Raw genomic sequence first — 17,353 nt, 5'->3', positions numbered from 1 at the left:
TTATCTTATGATCGCACCCCCCTTCGTAGGCGGCGGACCCAACGGCGCCTCATAAACCGGCTCCCCTCCCCTCTGGGGCTGATACGCATTCTGCGGCGGTTGCATCTCAAACCCATTCCCATTTCCATTCCCATTTGCCCCATACGCATTATTATTCGCACCATAATACCCATCCCCACTCTGGAACGTCGTGCCCGTCTGCTGATTCGGCATCGGCGCAGGCGTATACGGCGGCGCAGGCGCACCGTAGTATCCTCCGTACTGCTGATTGCCTTGCGGAGGGTTTTTGTTGCCGGGCATCCAGCCGGTGCCGTACATAGGGGCGAGACCGCGGCGACGACGACGGCGGGTGTTGATGCAGCTGAATACGTAGGTTAGTAGGTGGAAAGAGGAGGGGGGATGGAGGACATACGATACTAAAAACGCAAAAACCAGCACCGCGACAACGATCACAGCGAGTGCTACCCAGCGACCCCAATCGTTCCATGCGGAGTATGTGCAGTCATCGCCGTAGTAACTGTATGAGGAACAACTGTAGGCTGTTAGCATTGATCCTCCATCAAGCCCGTCATATACTGTTCGCAGCGATGAGTCGAGGGCAGAAGGAGGGGAGCTTACTAGTATCTCTTCGCAATCATCTGCATCACCGCTGGAGCCATCTCGAAAGCCCTTTTCAATGATAATTTTCTTCAATCGAAAAAACGCTCTTCCTTTAATAAAATGTCGTTGCGATCGAAAGATGTGATGCGACGATGAAGTCAGATAAAGAAACAATCCTCGGCTGGTGGTTAGCAGGGTAATAAGCAGAATCGGGCCTCGGAGAGTCATCGAACCTAGCTGTGTGGCTGAGCCGTCAACACCAAGAAGCTGGGCAAATATCACGCACGACGCAAGCTCTTGGAAGACTAATATTTTAAGGATTACGTACGTTTCGACACGACACGAACGGATGGAATTAAATACACGAGGGTTTATCAAATAGCTCACCCGCACTCGTCAGGTCGTCGTGTACGGAGTTTAGTTTATCAAGAGCGTAAGAGGAGAGTTATTCGGGCGTAATTATTTGATTTGCCACTACCTCACAACTGTAGAAGCAGGAAATCGGGGATTCACGATCGCACATCTCCACCTACACCTATACTCACTTTCACAAGCCTCAACTACTCCAATCTTTTCCTTTCGATTTTCAGAACATGTTTTAATGTATTACATATTCTATTATAACCCCCCTCTAGATATCTATATCTTTATGAATCTCTTGGACTCCTCGGGCTAGGTACAAAACCAAATCAAATACTCATTACCATTACGCCCTCAAAATCATCTCAAATCCTCACGACAAACAAATCTTCAGCCACCATAATTCCCAATATACATCTAACCTACAGTTCAGTTCAGTTCAATTACACGAGCGGTATCTCTCCATCCATCCATCCATCCAATATCCCCACCCTCCTCTTCCCCTTCCCCATCTCCCATCCCTATCCTCCCCAAAATCATCACCCTCAACACCTCAACCTCCCTCATCCCATCTCCCCTCGTCCCATCATCATAAACCCATAACCCCCCCTCCCAACAACCACCCGGGCACTCATCACCCCTCCATAGTTCCCAGCCAATAGCAAGACGCGAACGCTGCAGACAAGGATTCCATGCTCCCCCATCATACTGCCAGCGCATCAAGTGGTTTGTGCGTAAGTCCACTGCGCTGGCACTCCTCTCTTCCTACCGTGGAAAAAGAGATAAACAGAATGAATAGAAATATAAACCCCAGACTTGCCCTCGTCTCATCCATTCGTTCTCTTGTCGCACTTTCCACACTTCAATTTCATATGTGAATCCCATGTTCGTCAATTCGACTCTCATCCCTCGGGATTCCGCGCACCGCACCGGGCACCACAGTGACACACCACACGCAATATCAATATCACCGGGCGAAAAATCACCGTCTCGCCAGGCTTTCCGTCTTCAAAAAGTATGATCATTAACTTAAGGGGGTTTCATAATATGAGTATGCTAGTTACATTCGCGATTCAAGAAAAAAAGACACCAGACGATGCCCTCGAATCGAATCCCCCACCAGGCGTCCATCATCATCCACCTATCGCCTCGTCAAGACAAAGAAAACCAATTCTAGCAACTCGGGCGTGCAAGTCGCTATTACAAAAGAAATGCTAGTCGTCAAATCGTCTCGTCGTTCCAAAAAGCCGTGGTGGTCATGAAGAGAAACCCCGCATGGGGAAGGGAAAGAAATTTATCTTCCCAAAAGATTCGAACGCCGGATGCGTCCGATATGGTCATGAGAGAGATCATGTTCCAAGTTAGGTGGGAAAATGCGGTGAGCTGAAGAGATATGTGACCTTTGCAGGCCCGCGAGGGAATATTTCGTTTTTGTCTTTCCGTCACTTCGTATCATTCTTCGTTATCATTATGGACTTTCCGGGTCCAAGTGGCCGGAGTTCTAGATGGGGATTTCATTTGAGGATGATCCCCTCTATTTGCTGGCACGAGCAACGAGCCATTGTAAGACAGCATCAAGGTTGGTTTCTTCTTTTGCGCTTATCCCGTAACAACTTACCTCACGATGAGAGATACTCTTCAGGTCCAAAGCTTCGATCAACTCATCTACGGAAAGCTTCTCTTCGAGGTCGGATTTATTTCCCAAGACGAGCAAAGGAATTCCTTCAAGCACAGGTTTTTCAAGCAAGAGATGAAGTTCGTCTTTTGCAACTGGCAAAGCAGCGGTATCCGCCGAATCGACGATAAACACAATGGCGTTCACACCTCGGCAATATCGCTCCCACATCGACCGAAAGCGTGGTTGTCCTCCGAGATCCCAACACTTGAGCGTCACATGGCCTTTTTGTACGCGCTTCATATTAAATCCCACGGTCGGGATGGAGCTATAAGGGGGGAGGGGTGGTCAGCCGGTTTTGTCTTCGGGACGAGAGAGGGTGATAGGAGCTGGCCTCGGATTGAAGGAGATTATTCAAGGATTGGAAGTAGGACATACTCGAGAGTGAATTCACCGCCCTGCGCTGGAAGTCAGTCTATGCGGATGAGGTTATTGATGGTTGGGGACTCACCGCCAGGACTCGCAACAACGAAGTCTTTCCCGCATTCTGCAACCCGATCATGGTGATATCCATCTCCGTCGCCCTGTTGTCGCAGAGGTCAGCACTCTGTTGACAGCGGTAGAGAAAGATTTGCTCTGCAGGCGCATTTCCTTCTATTCCAACAGAACCTGCAGTGTTGCTTCCGAATGAAGGCTCCCAGGAAGACTTACCAAAACAGCCTCAACAGCCAATCGTACACCCGTTTGAAAATTCCGGCCATGATGGATCGAGTCACCGACTAGAGAAAACTAGGAGCAGACTCTTGAGGAAATTTGGATATGCGGGTGCCTTCTTTCGCGCAAGGCTGTATGTAGCTGTTGGTAGATGAGGCAGCGGGGCAAGCTCTTTAGTGGATGAAGGATGAAGGCGATGATGACGATGATCGGGGACGCGCAAGCAGAAATAGATAGATATTAGCAGAACAAATAAACGTATGCGGGTGTAATTTGCAACGACGGTTTGGTGTTTCGCGCAATTGTAGTATGTGAGTTGCAACTTTTTCGTGACGGTGTAGCCGTCGGGAGCAGCGCTTGTGACGAGATTCGCAGCAAAAGCAGAGCAGAAAGCGTCTCCAGATGCGCAGCGCAGTGCAGTGCAGTGCAGAGGTGTCCAACGTCCAAGCTCACAAGCTTCTGCGGTGGGCGGATGCTAGTCTGTTCTGGTTCTGGCTGGTCTCGTCTCGGTAAGGGCCAGGGCGACACAGACTTTTGACAGGACAGGCACCAGACGCTCCGTCACTTGCTTCCCGCGAACCGGGAATGGCAAATTCGATATTCTGAGTTATTTTGCTTTTCGTGTGAGATGGGGTGATGGAGATCAGTGCCGGTTGCAGGTAGAGATGGTGATAGAGAGAGATGTGGTGGATAGTGAGGGGTGAGGCGGCGAGAACGAAAGGCAGACGCAAAAGGGCAGAATGAGGGGAGAGAGGGGAGAATCAGACAAGGGTGTCGACCTCGTTCGTCTGGTCCCTCGTCGTCTGAACTTCTTGCGGAAGCTGGTCGACTCGAAAATGCTCACACGATGAGATTGCGATCTGGGATAGCGACAAGTGACGCGGCGATAGATGGACAAATACGATCATCCCACAATCAATGCAGCACCGCTCTGTTCCGGATTCGAGGTACAAAGGGCGATGCACGGCGGGAGATGTGTAGGTGATGCACGCTGGAGGACGCAACAGATGCAGCTGCAGCCTGCAATCAAGCTGTGCAGCTCGAGAAAACCGTCGGGATGACTTGCGGCCTGCTGGATGCTTTTGCGGTGATGGTGGGATGTGGAAGTGGACGGGGAGGAGGATGTGGCCGCATTGATTGGGGTGGGAGGAGTGCAGCAAACAGCCAGTCGTGAAGTCATTCGCAGATGGTGTGGGGGGAGAGAGAAGAGAAGAGATGAAGAGAGGAGGACAAGGAAAAGTACTCAATCTTATACGGACCAGAAAACTGAATGGACAATAAAACACCACCACTAATGACAGAACAGAATCAGCTTCTAACATGCCACCAACCTTTATCAAGCTGGTTGAAGTTGTCGTTGACGGGATTCCGCCGTCTCAGTTGGTGGGATGGCTTTGGAGATGTCTTGCTCTCCACCTATTCCACACCATATCGGGTCCGGCTTGGATGCCCGATTGAGGCCCGATCCAGTCGGTGGGTAATCCCATATCATCTGCTCGAGTCAGGGAGAGATGGAATCAAGAGATTTGATGAGCAGAAGAGCGTGGAATGCGGACTTCTATATATTAAAAATCACATCGTGTTGTTTGTTGCTGTCAAACTCGGAATCCATGAAGCTCCAGCCCAGCTTGGTGATGAAAATATGCCCCACTTTTCCGATAACGATAGATGACTAAGCCTCAAGAAATTTCAAAAAGTTCTGCCAGAGCTCCATCGTCAAGTTCCGAGAGTAACAGAAATGTTCCCGGCGTGAGGAAGCTTTCTACGGCATTTGATCAGCACTTGGGGTGACTTGTCTTCTAATGTAAGTTTCTAGACGAATCCGTGGATTTAATGTTTCCTTCGCGGTCAGCGACTCTTTGATGTATAGAACGTTTCTAACACCGTACAGTCTCCAAGATGCCATCCAAGATGCCGTCTTCAAAGTCTTCCCAATCCGCGCAACTCTCAGGAACTGACACCAAATGGTCGCATGAGTTTGATACGGTCCGTCGCGAAAACCTCTTTCGAAACCCACCAAAAGACCATACCGCATACCCAGCCTTACAAGCCGCAATCGCCCCTCATATTGAATCTTTCGATGCATTGTTTGGCGAAGATGGCCTCATCGCGCGGGGTTTGAAGGATATAGGAACGAAACATTTCCTCGATGGAACCCAGAATACACCCATAGAAAGAAGAAATAAACTCTCTATCAGATTCAAGGAGGTGATTGTCAACAAACCGCAGCTACCAGATTCCAATAAGTTTTCAAAAGTACGAGGTATCTTGCCTGCAGAATGCAGAGAACGTCATGTCACGTATCGTGGAAAATTGAGCGCCCGTTTGGAGTACCGTGTAAATAATGGGGATCCTAAGGAGGTCGTTAAAGAACTTGGGCAGTTGCCCATCATGTTAATGGTAGGTCCATCTATGTCCTTCATCACAAGATGATGGAACTAACACTGATTCAGTCCAAAATGTGCCATCTTCAAAACAACTCGCCCGACTTATTAGTACGCAGGAAAGAGGAGGCAGAAGAGTTGGGAGGATATTTCGTGGTCAATGGTATTGAAAAACTTATTCGACTCCTGATCGTAAATCGAAGAAACTTCCCAATGGCAATCGAACGCCCTTCATTTACAGGCAGAGGTCCGGGATATACAAAATATGGTATCATCATGCGTTCTGTTCGACCTGACGAAACATCCCAAACCAATGTACTGCATTACCTCGATGACGGAAATGTCATTTTTCGATTTTCGTGGAAAAAGGCGGAGTACCTCGTCCCGGTCATGATGGTCATGAAAGCACTGGTGGAAACGAACGATCGGGAAATATTTGACGGTATTGTTGGCAACAACCAAAGCGGCGAGTCGAAAAAGGAGTTCTTCTTCGACCGAGCGGAATTATTGTTGCGAACATATAAGAGTTACGGTCTCTACACGAAAAGTCAGACGCGTGCGTTTCTTGGAGAAAAGTTCAGAGTGGTATTAGGCGTACCAGCGACCATGTCAAATTACGATTGCGGTACAGAATTCTTACGAAAGATTGTTCTTGTTCACTTGGGAAATGCCAATGTTACCGAAACTCAGGATACCGACAAGTTTAAAATGCTCCTATTCATGATCCGAAAATTGTATGCATTGGTTTCTGGAGAGTGCGCCGTTGACAACCCCGATGCCGTTCAAAATCAGGAGATATTGCTCGGAGGATTTTTATATGGGATGATCCTCAAAGAAAACCTCGAAGACTTCGTATCTTCTCAGATTCAGGCTGTACTTCGCGATCATATAAGGAAGAGTCCTGAAGAAACCTTTTCTACGCCCGAATTTTTGAAAAAGTTCCCTGTTCAGATCCTGTCAAGAGCTGGAAATAATATTGGAGGCAAACTTGAATACTTTATGTCCACTGGAAATCTCGTCAGTCCTACCGGTTTGGATTTGCAGCAGGTATCAGGTTTCACTGTGGTGGCAGAAAAGATCAACTTCTTGCGATTCATAAGTCATTTCCGCATGGTCCACAGAGGAAGTTTCTTCGCTCAATTAAAAACCACGACCGTTCGAAAGCTACTCCCAGAGAGCTGGGGGTTCTTGTGCCCTGTTCATACCCCTGATGGAAGTCCCTGTGGGTTGCTGAACCATCTTGCTCACAAGTGTAAGATTCAGATTCAATCGATCGACGTTTCCAGTATACCACAGCTGGTTGTGGATCTTGGAGCGGTTAGCTCAAACTCTTCGTCCACCAAAGAAAGTGTCGTAATTCAATTGGACGGACGGATTTTGGGCTGGTGTACTCCTAAGCAGGCCTTACTTATTGGTGACACTCTAAGATACTGGAAGGTCGAAGGAACGCACAATGTACCAAAAGAGCTGGAAATTGGTTACGTACCTAATTCTCGAGGAGGTGCATATCCCGGTATTTATATGTCTTCTGGGCCCTCGAGATTCATACGACCGGTTAAATACCTACCACTCGATAAAGAGGATTTTGTTGGCCCACAAGAGCAGCCGTTCATGTCAATTGCGGTCACGGAGCCTGAGATTATTTCTGGAGAATCTACGCATGTTGAATTTGACCCTACAAACATTCTCTCTATTCTGGCAAACATGACACCGTTTTCAGATCACAATCAATCTCCCCGTAACATGTACCAATGTCAGATGGGAAAACAATCAATGGGTACTCCTGGAACTGCGATTCGCTATAGAACAGACAACAAGAGTTATCGGTTACAAACCGGGCAAACACCAATCGTTCGGGCGCCTCTTCACAACGAGTATGGTTTCGACAACTTTCCTAACGGTATGAATGCAGTTGTGGCTGTCATCTCATATACTGGTTACGATATGGACGATGCTATGATAATCAACAAGTCGGCGCACGAAAGAGGATTTGGTCACGGTACAATTTACAAAGTGAAGAAGCTCGATCTGGAAGAGGGCGATAAGTCGCGGTCTTCGAAAAAAGTCAAGAAACTATTTGGATTTGCACCAGGCGCCGAGATCAAAGCCGAGGTAAAGGCGGATTTGGACGACGATGGACTGCCTCACATTGGACGGTTACTGAACGATAATAGTATCATCGCTGCATGGCATACTGTCACACAAGATGCCACAGGCGACTTTGTCAATAAGGATGGTATAACACACTACGAAAGATACAAGGAGAAAGAACTGGCCTTTATCGAGGAGGTTCGACTGATCGGAAATGAAAATGGTACTGATCCGCTGCGAACGATGTCCATTAAGCTACGAGTTCCCCGATCCCCTGTCGTTGGTGATAAGTTTTCCTCCAGGCACGGGCAAAAGGGTGTTTGTTCTCAAAAGTGGCCTACATATGACATGCCATTCACCGAGTCAGGAATGCAGCCAGATACTATCATCAACCCTCACGCCTTCCCTTCCCGTATGACAATCGGCATGTTTGTTGAGTCGCTTGCTGGCAAAGCTGGGGCTCTTCACGGTCTTGCCCAAGACAGTACACCATTCAAATTTGACGAAGAACATACCGCGGGTGACTACTTCGGGCATCAACTCATGAAAGCGGGATACAACTATCATGGCAATGAGCCTATGTATTCTGGCATCACTGGTGAGGAACTCCATGCTGACATCTATATTGGAGTCGTGTACTACCAGCGTCTGAGACATATGGTGAACGATAAATTCCAAGTTCGAACCACAGGACCAGTAACGCAACTCACCGGTCAACCCATCAAGGGTAGAAAGAAGGGTGGTGGTATTCGTGTCGGTGAGATGGAACGTGATTCTCTACTTGCCCACGGAACTGCTTTCTTGCTCCAAGATCGCCTTCTCAACTGCTCGGATTTCCAGCGTTCGTGGATCTGTAAAGCGTGTGGTACCTTCTTATCCGTGCAACCCACTGTATCGGCACTCTCCACGCGACAATCGGGAACCGGAATCGTGCGATGTCGCAAATGTGCCCACACGGTTGATGAGTGGTCACGAGGCTCGGAGGTTTGGGAGGATGGAAGTGGCCAGAAATACGCTGGCGGCGATGATACTACGATTGTTACCGTGCCAGGCGTGCTGAAGTATCTGGATGTCGAGTTGGCTGCTATGGGGATCAAGCTCAAGTACAATGTCGGACCGTGATTATTGGTGTACAGTGTAGAGCGAGAGAGACGGAAGGCATTGTATCGGCGTTATGGGTGGTTGGGATGCTATCTGGCGCAATGTTGTCGAAAAATAACGGAGCGGAAAATGTTAGAATTGCTGGTGCAGAGCGTGTTGTTGGTTCTCAGAAGATTTAGAGTATGAAAATTAAATACCTCACGAGTTTTCTTGCTGCACCAAGTATCCTTCCAATCCAACAAGGTGCGTCCTGCGCCGTCAGGATGACTCTTCTGCAGCTTGAAGACATAATACGAACTCCTCTGAATCGATGGAATTCTTTTCTTGGTTTCCATATATTTCAAGTTGAAGACAAGCTATTGAACTCTTGTTCTGAAGGCGGATCCGAAGAACCCCAAACCCATCGAGCGATGCAGTATCACGAAAAGGAGATTCATGCTTGACGGTACCACTCCATCCTACCTAAATCTCCCCGTCTTCTGGTAAGCTTGCGTCCATCAACCCTTCTCGCTCTTGGGAACTATTGATTCCCCATTTCCTACATTTTCGTTCTCAATCTTTCGCTTCTATCGTTGTTGGTTTTCTAGAACATACGCTCGTTGTGGTGTGTGGACGTCGCTCCTTCCTTTTTGAAATTTCACTTGTTGTTTTAGTTTGACGGAAGGGGAATGGGAGTGGGATAGAATTTTGTGCTTCTTTCTCCTGTGCTCACGGTCTTCTAAACTGTCGCTTTCGCTTTTTGGGGACTTTTGTTGCACTCTCATTGCACTCTCATTACATCTCGTCAGAGTCAATCTTGCATCAGCAGTGGAATAGAAGAACGGTCGTTACAAAAATAGATTGACACTCATTCAAAGACTACGCACTGGATCTTGAATCTTCGCATTACTCGATATTCCACTCGTTTTGGATATACGGTTGTTGCAGTCTCTCGGCGCGGGTTGTGGTCACGTCTTCGGTGTCTGGACTTGGATACAAAATTGTTTTTACAGAAATTACATCGACACTCGTTCAACACAATACGCACTACACACTGAATCTCGAATCTTCGAGATATTCGCTCTTGAAACTCCGTTTGCACGCCCCTCGTCCGCTCGTTCGGGCACCGCAAGGATGCGCTTCCACTCAACGGCTCGATTACTACAGTTCATTCTCACAGCAACTTGCATGGCAGATTACGCATATTCAATACCGTCAACACCTCCTTCGACGCCCGGCTCACTACATAAGCGCTACGAGTATGGTGTCAGCAAGGAAAGGTTTATCAAGAGGTCTACTGAACATGTTGTCACAACCGGTATACACGTCGGAAAGGGCCCTGATGGTTCACTGCCACAACGGCTGGAAATCAGAGAATTGGAGAAAGATAAATTGATGTGGACATTGTATATTCTTGGTTTGGACATGTTGCAGTGGACGCCACAGACTGATAAGTTCTCTTGGTACCAGATCATGGGTTGGTGTTGTATACCTGGGAAGTGGCTTTTGACTAACTTTTCGAAGGAATCCATGGTCGTCCATTTCAACCTTATGATGGCGCTGTTGCTGGACCTGGTGGGGAGACTCATGGGTATTGTTCTCATGTTTCGAGTCTGCTTCCCACTTGGCATAGACCGTATCTTGTTTTCTATGAGGTTAGTAGAGCTGATCATCAAAAAATATGATCGGAGCTGATAAGTGATAGCAAGTACTTCATGGGTTGGTTCAAGAGATTGCAGCTATGTTCCCAGAGGGAGAAGTACGAGACAACTATACAACTGCGGCAGAAAAATTTCGAATTCCTTATTGGGATTGGGCTGCCCCTCCGCCACCGGGCGAAGATGTCTTTCCGGAGAGTGTTGGTGCGTTGCCATATGTTGATGCTGATGGTCCAGCTGGAGTACAAAGAATTGCAAATCCTCTGTTTAGTTATCAGTTTCAACCTTTGGATACGAAACAGCTCCCAAATCTACCCGTAAGTGTCGTACCTTTGGATGGTCTATGGTTCTGACCCTGTTAGTTTACTCTGTACCCACAGACAATGAGATATCCAGATGCAGTAGTAGGTGACGCTACCTCTCAGAACCATCAGGTCACCACGAACATGGACAAAAACTCTGGAGTCTTCCGCAGCAGACTATACAACCTCTTCACAAACTACCGCGACTACTCGACCTTCAGCAACGAAGCTTGGATTCCAGAAAGCAACATGGGTGAGTTCGACTCCCTAGAATCTATCCATGACCAAGTCCACGGTTTTACCGGGGGTGGAGGTCATATGAGTTACATTGACTACTCAGCTTTTGATCCCCTCTTCATGCTTCATCACACTATGGTCGATCGTTGTTTTGCAATCTGGCAAGTCATCAACCCTGACAGTTACGTCGAGCCCATGCCCGCTCAATTCGCCAGCTACACCGTTCCTGTCGGATCGATCGTTGATATGCATACCCCACTCCAACCATTCTACAATTCCTCAGGCGGATTCTGGGATTCATCTTCCATTCGCTCCACTGAAACGTTCGGCTACGTATACCCTGAAACCGCCAGTAATGGAACAGGTATCGATAAAGCTCTTGTCATCAACGCCATCAACAGACTCTACGGCCCAGACACAACCGATTCAGAACTTCCCATCCGCGCAGATGCCCAAATCAGAGATACAGCACATACATACGAATACCAAGAATGGATCGCCAACATCCTCGTTCGTAAACATGCTCTTTCGGGTCCTTTCTTTATTCACCTCTTCCTCGGTCCCATCGATCCGGATCCCAAAAATTGGTCGACCTCGAAGAGTTTGATCGGTTCGCATTGTATCTTTGATAGGATTGATGCTGATGAGAGGGGGTTGGGGTGTAATTGTACGGGGGATCTGGTTACGGGGACGATCCCGCTTACGGGGGCGTTGAGGGAGGTTGTGAGAAGGGGTTTGGAGGGGGCTGTGGAGGGGGAGGGGAATGATGGTTTGAATGGGGGTGGATTGGAGGGGTTGAAGAGTTTGGAGAGGGAAGATGTTGAGCCGTTTCTAAAGAGGAACTTGAGGTTTAAATTGAGTTTTCTTAATTATACGGGGGTGGAGGCGGAGAGGGTGGATAGTTTGAGGATTAAAGTTGTTACTGCGAGGGTGGTGAGGGGTGGGGAGGGGAGGTTGCCTGTTTGGGGAGGGTTTGTGGAGGTTGGGGGGGTGGGTGAGGGGTGATTTGGAGGGAGAAGGTTGAGGGAGGGGAAGAGGGGAGTGGGGGAATGGAGTGGGAGATAGGTGATAGTGATGGGATAATGATGTTGTCCGGGTGCTTTTGGATTGAGCAAAAATAATAGGCTGCTTTTGGATTCGACTGCTGAGTTGGAAATTATGGACTGAGAGGTTGGATTGGGCACTGGGTTTTTGGATTGTGTACTGGGAATTGCGTATTCGTGGTTTTGGTTTTGAATCGGGGTTTTGGATGCTAGACGCCTTGGATAGGATTTCTTTTCCCGTAGAAAGGGGACGGTTGATTTGGGTTCTTTTGGGATGGATGGATGGGTGAGTGGGTGGATGGGGGAAGGGGCCCAGAGGTGTTTTGGTTTTGGGGGGGAGGGAGATAGGGTGGAAGTTGAGGGTAGTTGAGGGGTGGGAGATGGGTTAGAAATGGGAGATGGGGTTTGTGAAGTGTAGTATTAGTGTATTATAATCAGGGAAATATCACTTTGTTGGTAAATTAGTGGCAATACTCTCATGGGATGAGTTTGGATGAGGGGAATGGGGGTGGTGTTTTGAGGATGTGAGGGAGTTGGTGGGTTTGAGAGAGGAAGTTACTGGGGTTAAGTGAGGGATTGCTGATTTTGAGAGAGGAGGTTATTGGGTTTTGAGAGCGTAGGTTGAGAAAAGGGGTTTCTTGTGAAAGCGAAAGGAGGATGGAGGTTGGGGGTGGGGAATGGAGAATGGGAATGGTGACGAGGTAAAGGGGGTGGAGGTGATGGATGAAGCTGATTTTAAACTTACGTAGAGGTTTGTTATTCTACAATAGATACCTAGGTACTAACTACTTACGATTACCGTGATCTTGTCCTGTTTTATTAAGAACGAGATAATTAGCGTCTTGTATTACTTACGTCTTTTGCGCCTGACTCTTATATTCCGAAGATACGTTAGATGTGAGCAGGGGTGTGGTGTTTTTGAGCGGATGGGGATGGGGATGGAGATGTGGGTCGTTGTTTTGATGGATGGCCTTTTGAAGATAGGATCGAGGGGTGGATTGAAGGTGGGGGATTGAAGAGGGGATAGAATAGGGGGGTATAGGAATTGGGGAGGGAATTGGAGAGGGGATGGGAAGGTTGTTAAGTAGAGATTAGGGGTAGGTGAAGGGTTGGCGAAAAACGGGGTGAGGATAGAGTTGGAGTTTATAGATTCCAACCTCCTGACTTCATCACCTAGATCCTTCCACTTCCTCACCCACAACCCAGTATCCCACACCATCATCTACGCATCCGTCACCCCCAAAATGGAAACTTAATCCTAAAACTAAATCTCGTGCTCCACTGCTTTTACTGTTCCACATCTGTGGTTAAAGATCAATGTTGTGAGCTGATGTAAAGATGAAACTTTGGGTGTGGGAGAGTAAGGTTAGTTAGTAGATGGATTTGATAAATAAAAGGACTATTTCGTCAATGTTTCTCTCCGTGAGAACCATTGATCAAAGACTCCGCACATGACTAATCACCGATCATGGCGACTTTTTTATTGTATTCTTAGTAAAACAGATTGCTAACCCTGATGAGGTTACTTGGCGGTACTCAGTCGTTCCCTGTCTAAATGGTAAGAAAATTACCAGACCAAATATTAGGTAGGTTCGAGGAGGTAGCTATGCATAGAATTGGTGAAATCACGGGACTCCTAGTTAAGTTTAGATTATGTCAGGTATAAACGTAGATTTCTTTCACTTGACTTCCACTGTTAGATGTTAGAGTAGTAAGAAGCCACGAGATAATAACCATTTTACTACCCGAGACAGATTCCAATAGCATAATAAGCTAATTAATCACATACTGATAGCTGGAAATTCGTAGAAGGAAAATCATTTGCTCAAAAAACTATATTTATGAGAGTTGAGTCATCATTTCATATACCACCAAAATTAAAGTATCCATTACTCCCACCCTCTTTCACCCCCCCTACACCACTTCCTCGCTTCCTCGCTTCCTCGCTTCCTCTCTTTCTAATCCCCTCCTACCCCCCCACCTAGCTCTTTCATTTCCTCTACCTCCCCCTTTCCCTCGCATACTCCACCCTACGTATAACTCCACGCCCCAAACTCCCCCTCAACCTGCATCGCCGGCTTCAGCCCCAACAAATCCACACAATCCGTCCTCGTAAACCCGGGGGTCTTCGCGTTAATCAGATACACGCCCTCGCTGGGCGTCGGACACGCGGTGATGCCGCCCTGGCCCGGCGCCGGCCACGGAAACCACCCAGCGAGCTTGATGGGCTGCGGCTCGAGATCGAAGACGGTGACGTTGAGCCAGCCGCCTTGGTAGGCGCCCGGCGGGACGAAGGTGGAGTGTGCGGCGGCGTAGCGGATTTCGCCCGTGGGGAGGATGTAGGTGGACTGGCCGCCGGGGACTTCGACCTGGGTGGGTTAGTTTGGGGGGTTGGAATGGGATTGGGGATGGGTAGTGGGGGAGTTGGTGAGGGCTTACCCAGAGGGTATCTGGGGTGTTGGCGAAGACTGTGGCGAAGCCGGTTGGACAGTTGGGTTTGTTTTCGGGTGGACAGTATGTTGATGGGAGGGGGAGGCCGATGTAGAAGGAGCCGCCTGCTGCGTTTATGGGTTTGCCATTGAGGGGGTTCCCGGGTTGGGAGGCTAGGAGGGTGAAGAGGGTTGCGGTGGTTGGGGTGAGGAGGGTTAGGGCTGAGAGGAGGATGGTGGTTGGATGCATTTTGAGTGTGCTAGAAGAGATCTGAGCTGGTGATGCTGGATGCAGATTGTGTGACAAGCGAGTTGATGGTACTTATATACTTCAAGCAGATGATGTTCTGTCAAGGAAGTATCGCACGTTGTGCCCTATGGAGCCATCTTAGTACTGTCCATCATATCATGAAGTTGTCAACGGCTAAATCCAGGCCGGTAAGTGGTGTGAGATTGAATGTAGTAGACAACTGGTTCTTGGTATTAATTCGTATTCCCATTATGAACATGATTCTCGAAGTCGGTGTCCTCGTATTTATTAGGCAGACGTCCTAAATGTATGTTCAGCAATGGATGCGGAGTTTAGATCTGTGAAAAGGTAAGCTACCAGGAGTTGTAACTCGACTCGCTTAACCATCTCAAACGACAAAAGTCTTGGAAGGCGGGAGAGATGGTACAGAACTGACTGGCTGTCAATAATACATCATGCGGGGTTAGCCTATGGGGGTTGGAATGCAAGAAATACGAGAAGACATAGAAAGACTTGGCGTGGGTACCCAGGTACATTTTGTCCATTCTGGCCATCATCATCTTGCTCCAAAGCGCGAATCGCACAAAACGCATCGCACATGCATTTTAAACACGAGAGAATTGGTTGCTATCGAGCTCGAATTTCTCGAATTTCAATTCGACTTGACGCCACTATCTTCTGCCATGAGATGATCTTTCAATCCCTTCTTCGTGACATTCATTGCTCTTGCAATCTCTGCCTCTTCTTCTCGTAATCGCCCTTTGCCGAATTGGAGATCTCGCTGTTGCCTCCTCTTCTCTTCTGCGACATGCCTTTCCCTATCCTCCAATGCCTTTCGTCTTCTCTCCTTGTCTTTTCGCTCTTTTACCGCCTCTTCAGTTTCTTCTACTGGAACTGATTCTGGTGGCGGGGGGAGGGTTGTGATGAACGTCTCAATAAGTGTATCTCTTATGGATGGCTCCATGGATATGTAGCGAATGTCAGAAAGTATACTTGGCGGTAAATGCGATGATAACGTTGCGTTATTGAATACTGAAGTCGGTTGTGCCTTGAGCAAAGACAGTAGATCAGTTTTCAGAGTAGATTGTGGAAGCTTTAACCGATTGATGTGTTCTCTGTAGAACTTCTCCCGTTCCTTGTCCGTTAAAGAGGCATCTCTCATTTCTGGTTCTTTCTTGTATTTCCGTTTGAATTCTGGCCAATACAATTTAGGATTGGCATTCTTTTGAAGAAAAGCCAAATATGGAATTCGAGGGTCCTTCTTTTCTTCCTTGGCACGACTTTCACGCAGCACCTTGATTTTTTCTCGTGACCACTCTTCCCATGTTTCTCGTCTCGCTTTCATAGTTGTGAGTGCCGTATATCGAATGTCGTCGAACACCTTACCCTCTTCAATAAGCTTCTCCCATGGGCTGTAAGGATTGATGCCATAGTCATTCAGTAAATCCTTGAATAAAGCAGCCGAGTCTTCATCTGAGATCATTTCACCCTCGGCGCCTTCCTCCCATTCCATATTGCCGTCATCGTATTCCCCAGGGTCTAAGCCGTACTCTTGTCCCATTGCTGCAAGCTGGAAAGCAATATCATCCTCGTTAAATTCAACAGGTTCGTCAGGTAAATTTTCCTCGGTGCGTTGTCGCTTTGACGCGTGAGACTCTTCTCCTTCCACATCCTCGCCCTCATCATCCGTCACCTCAACCTCTTCATATTCAGAACTGTCGTCTGCACCTGTATTCTCCTCTACTGCCGGTTTGGGTGCCAAACCTGGTCTCGCGGCTGCACCGGGAGCTATGTCTGATGCGATTTCATCTGCTTTAATCAAAGCTTCTGCCTTTTCTTTAATTCTCAATTGGTCCAGCGCCAGAATCCCGTCCTTTAGTTTCTCAGGTATCCGCCAAAAACTCTGGTTCTTTTCCTTATTGAAAACAAATCGTCGTCCGTATTTCGTGTGAACCAGCACCCAATCTTCGTGTCCTGGAATGGTATGTCTCGACTTGGGTTTATCATTGGGCTGTGGTTTCGGCCGGTCGTTTCCTCCTGGTCTACCTCCTCTCTGATTCTGACCTGAGAACCCACCTCGTCCTCCTTGAAAATCTCCTTGCCCAGGGAAATTGAAGTTCGGTCCAGCACTTGGGTTCGAACTTCCAACAGCCTGGTACTGTAGGAAACTTTGCGATGGATCAAGAGGTGCTATAGGCGCTGGCGCAACAGGTGGAGCTATAGGTCGAGTGTATGTAGATTGTTTTGTTGCCGCATTATAATAGTATGTGTGGCCAGTTGGCGCTTTGTGCTCCGTCCATCCTTCAGGAAGAGGAATAGGTGCGGTTACCTTATGCGTCGATTTCAACATGTTGAATACATTACGCCGAGTAGTAATATAAAGTAGTTGATTTCAAGAATAAATTATTTTGGTAAAGTAAACATTGTTTCAGCCTTGACGCCTCGCATGTGAGGCTGCCACGCTAAGAGAGCTGCGACGCGGTTTCTGTGCCTGGAGCTCACGTAGCTGGGGACCTCGACCGTCAATTGTTCATTCAAGCAATTAAACAATCCCTCATCCACCGACGGTTGCATATCCAAACGACTTTAC

General features: G+C 47.9%; 6 protein-coding genes across 6 annotated transcripts; 2 read left to right on the top strand and 4 right to left on the bottom strand.

Moving 5' to 3' along the window:
- Positions 1-659, bottom strand: GLAREA_01253 (uncharacterized protein; the record flags this gene model as incomplete). The annotated part of the gene is made up of 3 exons (XM_008088469.1): positions 1-361; positions 413-532; positions 619-659. 3 exons carry the CDS (start codon positions 657-659, stop codon positions 1-3), a joined length of 522 nt encoding a protein of 173 aa, XP_008086660.1.
- A 1,835-nt stretch (positions 660-2,494) lies between these two features.
- GLAREA_01252 (P-loop containing nucleoside triphosphate hydrolase) lies at positions 2,495-3,336 on the bottom strand (the record flags this gene model as incomplete). The annotated part of the gene is made up of 4 exons (XM_008088468.1): positions 2,495-2,903; positions 3,014-3,033; positions 3,087-3,159; positions 3,287-3,336. 4 exons carry the CDS (start codon positions 3,334-3,336, stop codon positions 2,495-2,497), a joined length of 552 nt encoding a protein of 183 aa, XP_008086659.1.
- Positions 3,337-5,188: 1,852 nt separating this feature from the next.
- Positions 5,189-8,886, top strand: GLAREA_01251 (beta and beta-prime subunits of DNA dependent RNA-polymerase; the record flags this gene model as incomplete). Its single annotated transcript, XM_008088467.1, has 2 exons — positions 5,189-5,689; positions 5,743-8,886. The coding sequence occupies 2 exons, from the start codon at positions 5,189-5,191 to the stop codon at positions 8,884-8,886; spliced, it is 3,645 nt and encodes a 1,214-aa protein (XP_008086658.1).
- A 1,092-nt stretch (positions 8,887-9,978) lies between these two features.
- GLAREA_01250 (Di-copper centre-containing) lies at positions 9,979-12,046 on the top strand (the record flags this gene model as incomplete). The annotated part of the gene is made up of 4 exons (XM_008088466.1): positions 9,979-10,321; positions 10,369-10,499; positions 10,550-10,819; positions 10,865-12,046. The coding sequence occupies 4 exons, from the start codon at positions 9,979-9,981 to the stop codon at positions 12,044-12,046; spliced, it is 1,926 nt and encodes a 641-aa protein (XP_008086657.1).
- Positions 12,047-14,114: 2,068 nt separating this feature from the next.
- Positions 14,115-14,763, bottom strand: GLAREA_01249 (uncharacterized protein; the record flags this gene model as incomplete). Its single annotated transcript, XM_008088465.1, has 2 exons — positions 14,115-14,453; positions 14,524-14,763. 2 exons carry the CDS (start codon positions 14,761-14,763, stop codon positions 14,115-14,117), a joined length of 579 nt encoding a protein of 192 aa, XP_008086656.1.
- A 652-nt stretch (positions 14,764-15,415) lies between these two features.
- Positions 15,416-17,113, bottom strand: GLAREA_01248 (FF; the record flags this gene model as incomplete). Its single annotated transcript, XM_008088464.1, has 1 exon — positions 15,416-17,113. The coding sequence occupies one exon, from the start codon at positions 17,111-17,113 to the stop codon at positions 15,416-15,418; it is 1,698 nt and encodes a 565-aa protein (XP_008086655.1).
- Between the last annotated feature and the right edge of the window lie 240 nt (positions 17,114-17,353).

Source organism: Glarea lozoyensis (assembly GCF_000409485.1).
Source record: "Glarea lozoyensis ATCC 20868 chromosome Unknown GLAREA7, whole genome shotgun sequence".
Lineage (NCBI taxonomy): Eukaryota > Fungi > Ascomycota > Leotiomycetes > Helotiales > Helotiaceae > Glarea > Glarea lozoyensis.
The sequence above is the reverse complement of the archived record's forward strand: the minus strand, read 5'-3'. Positions and strand labels throughout refer to the sequence as shown.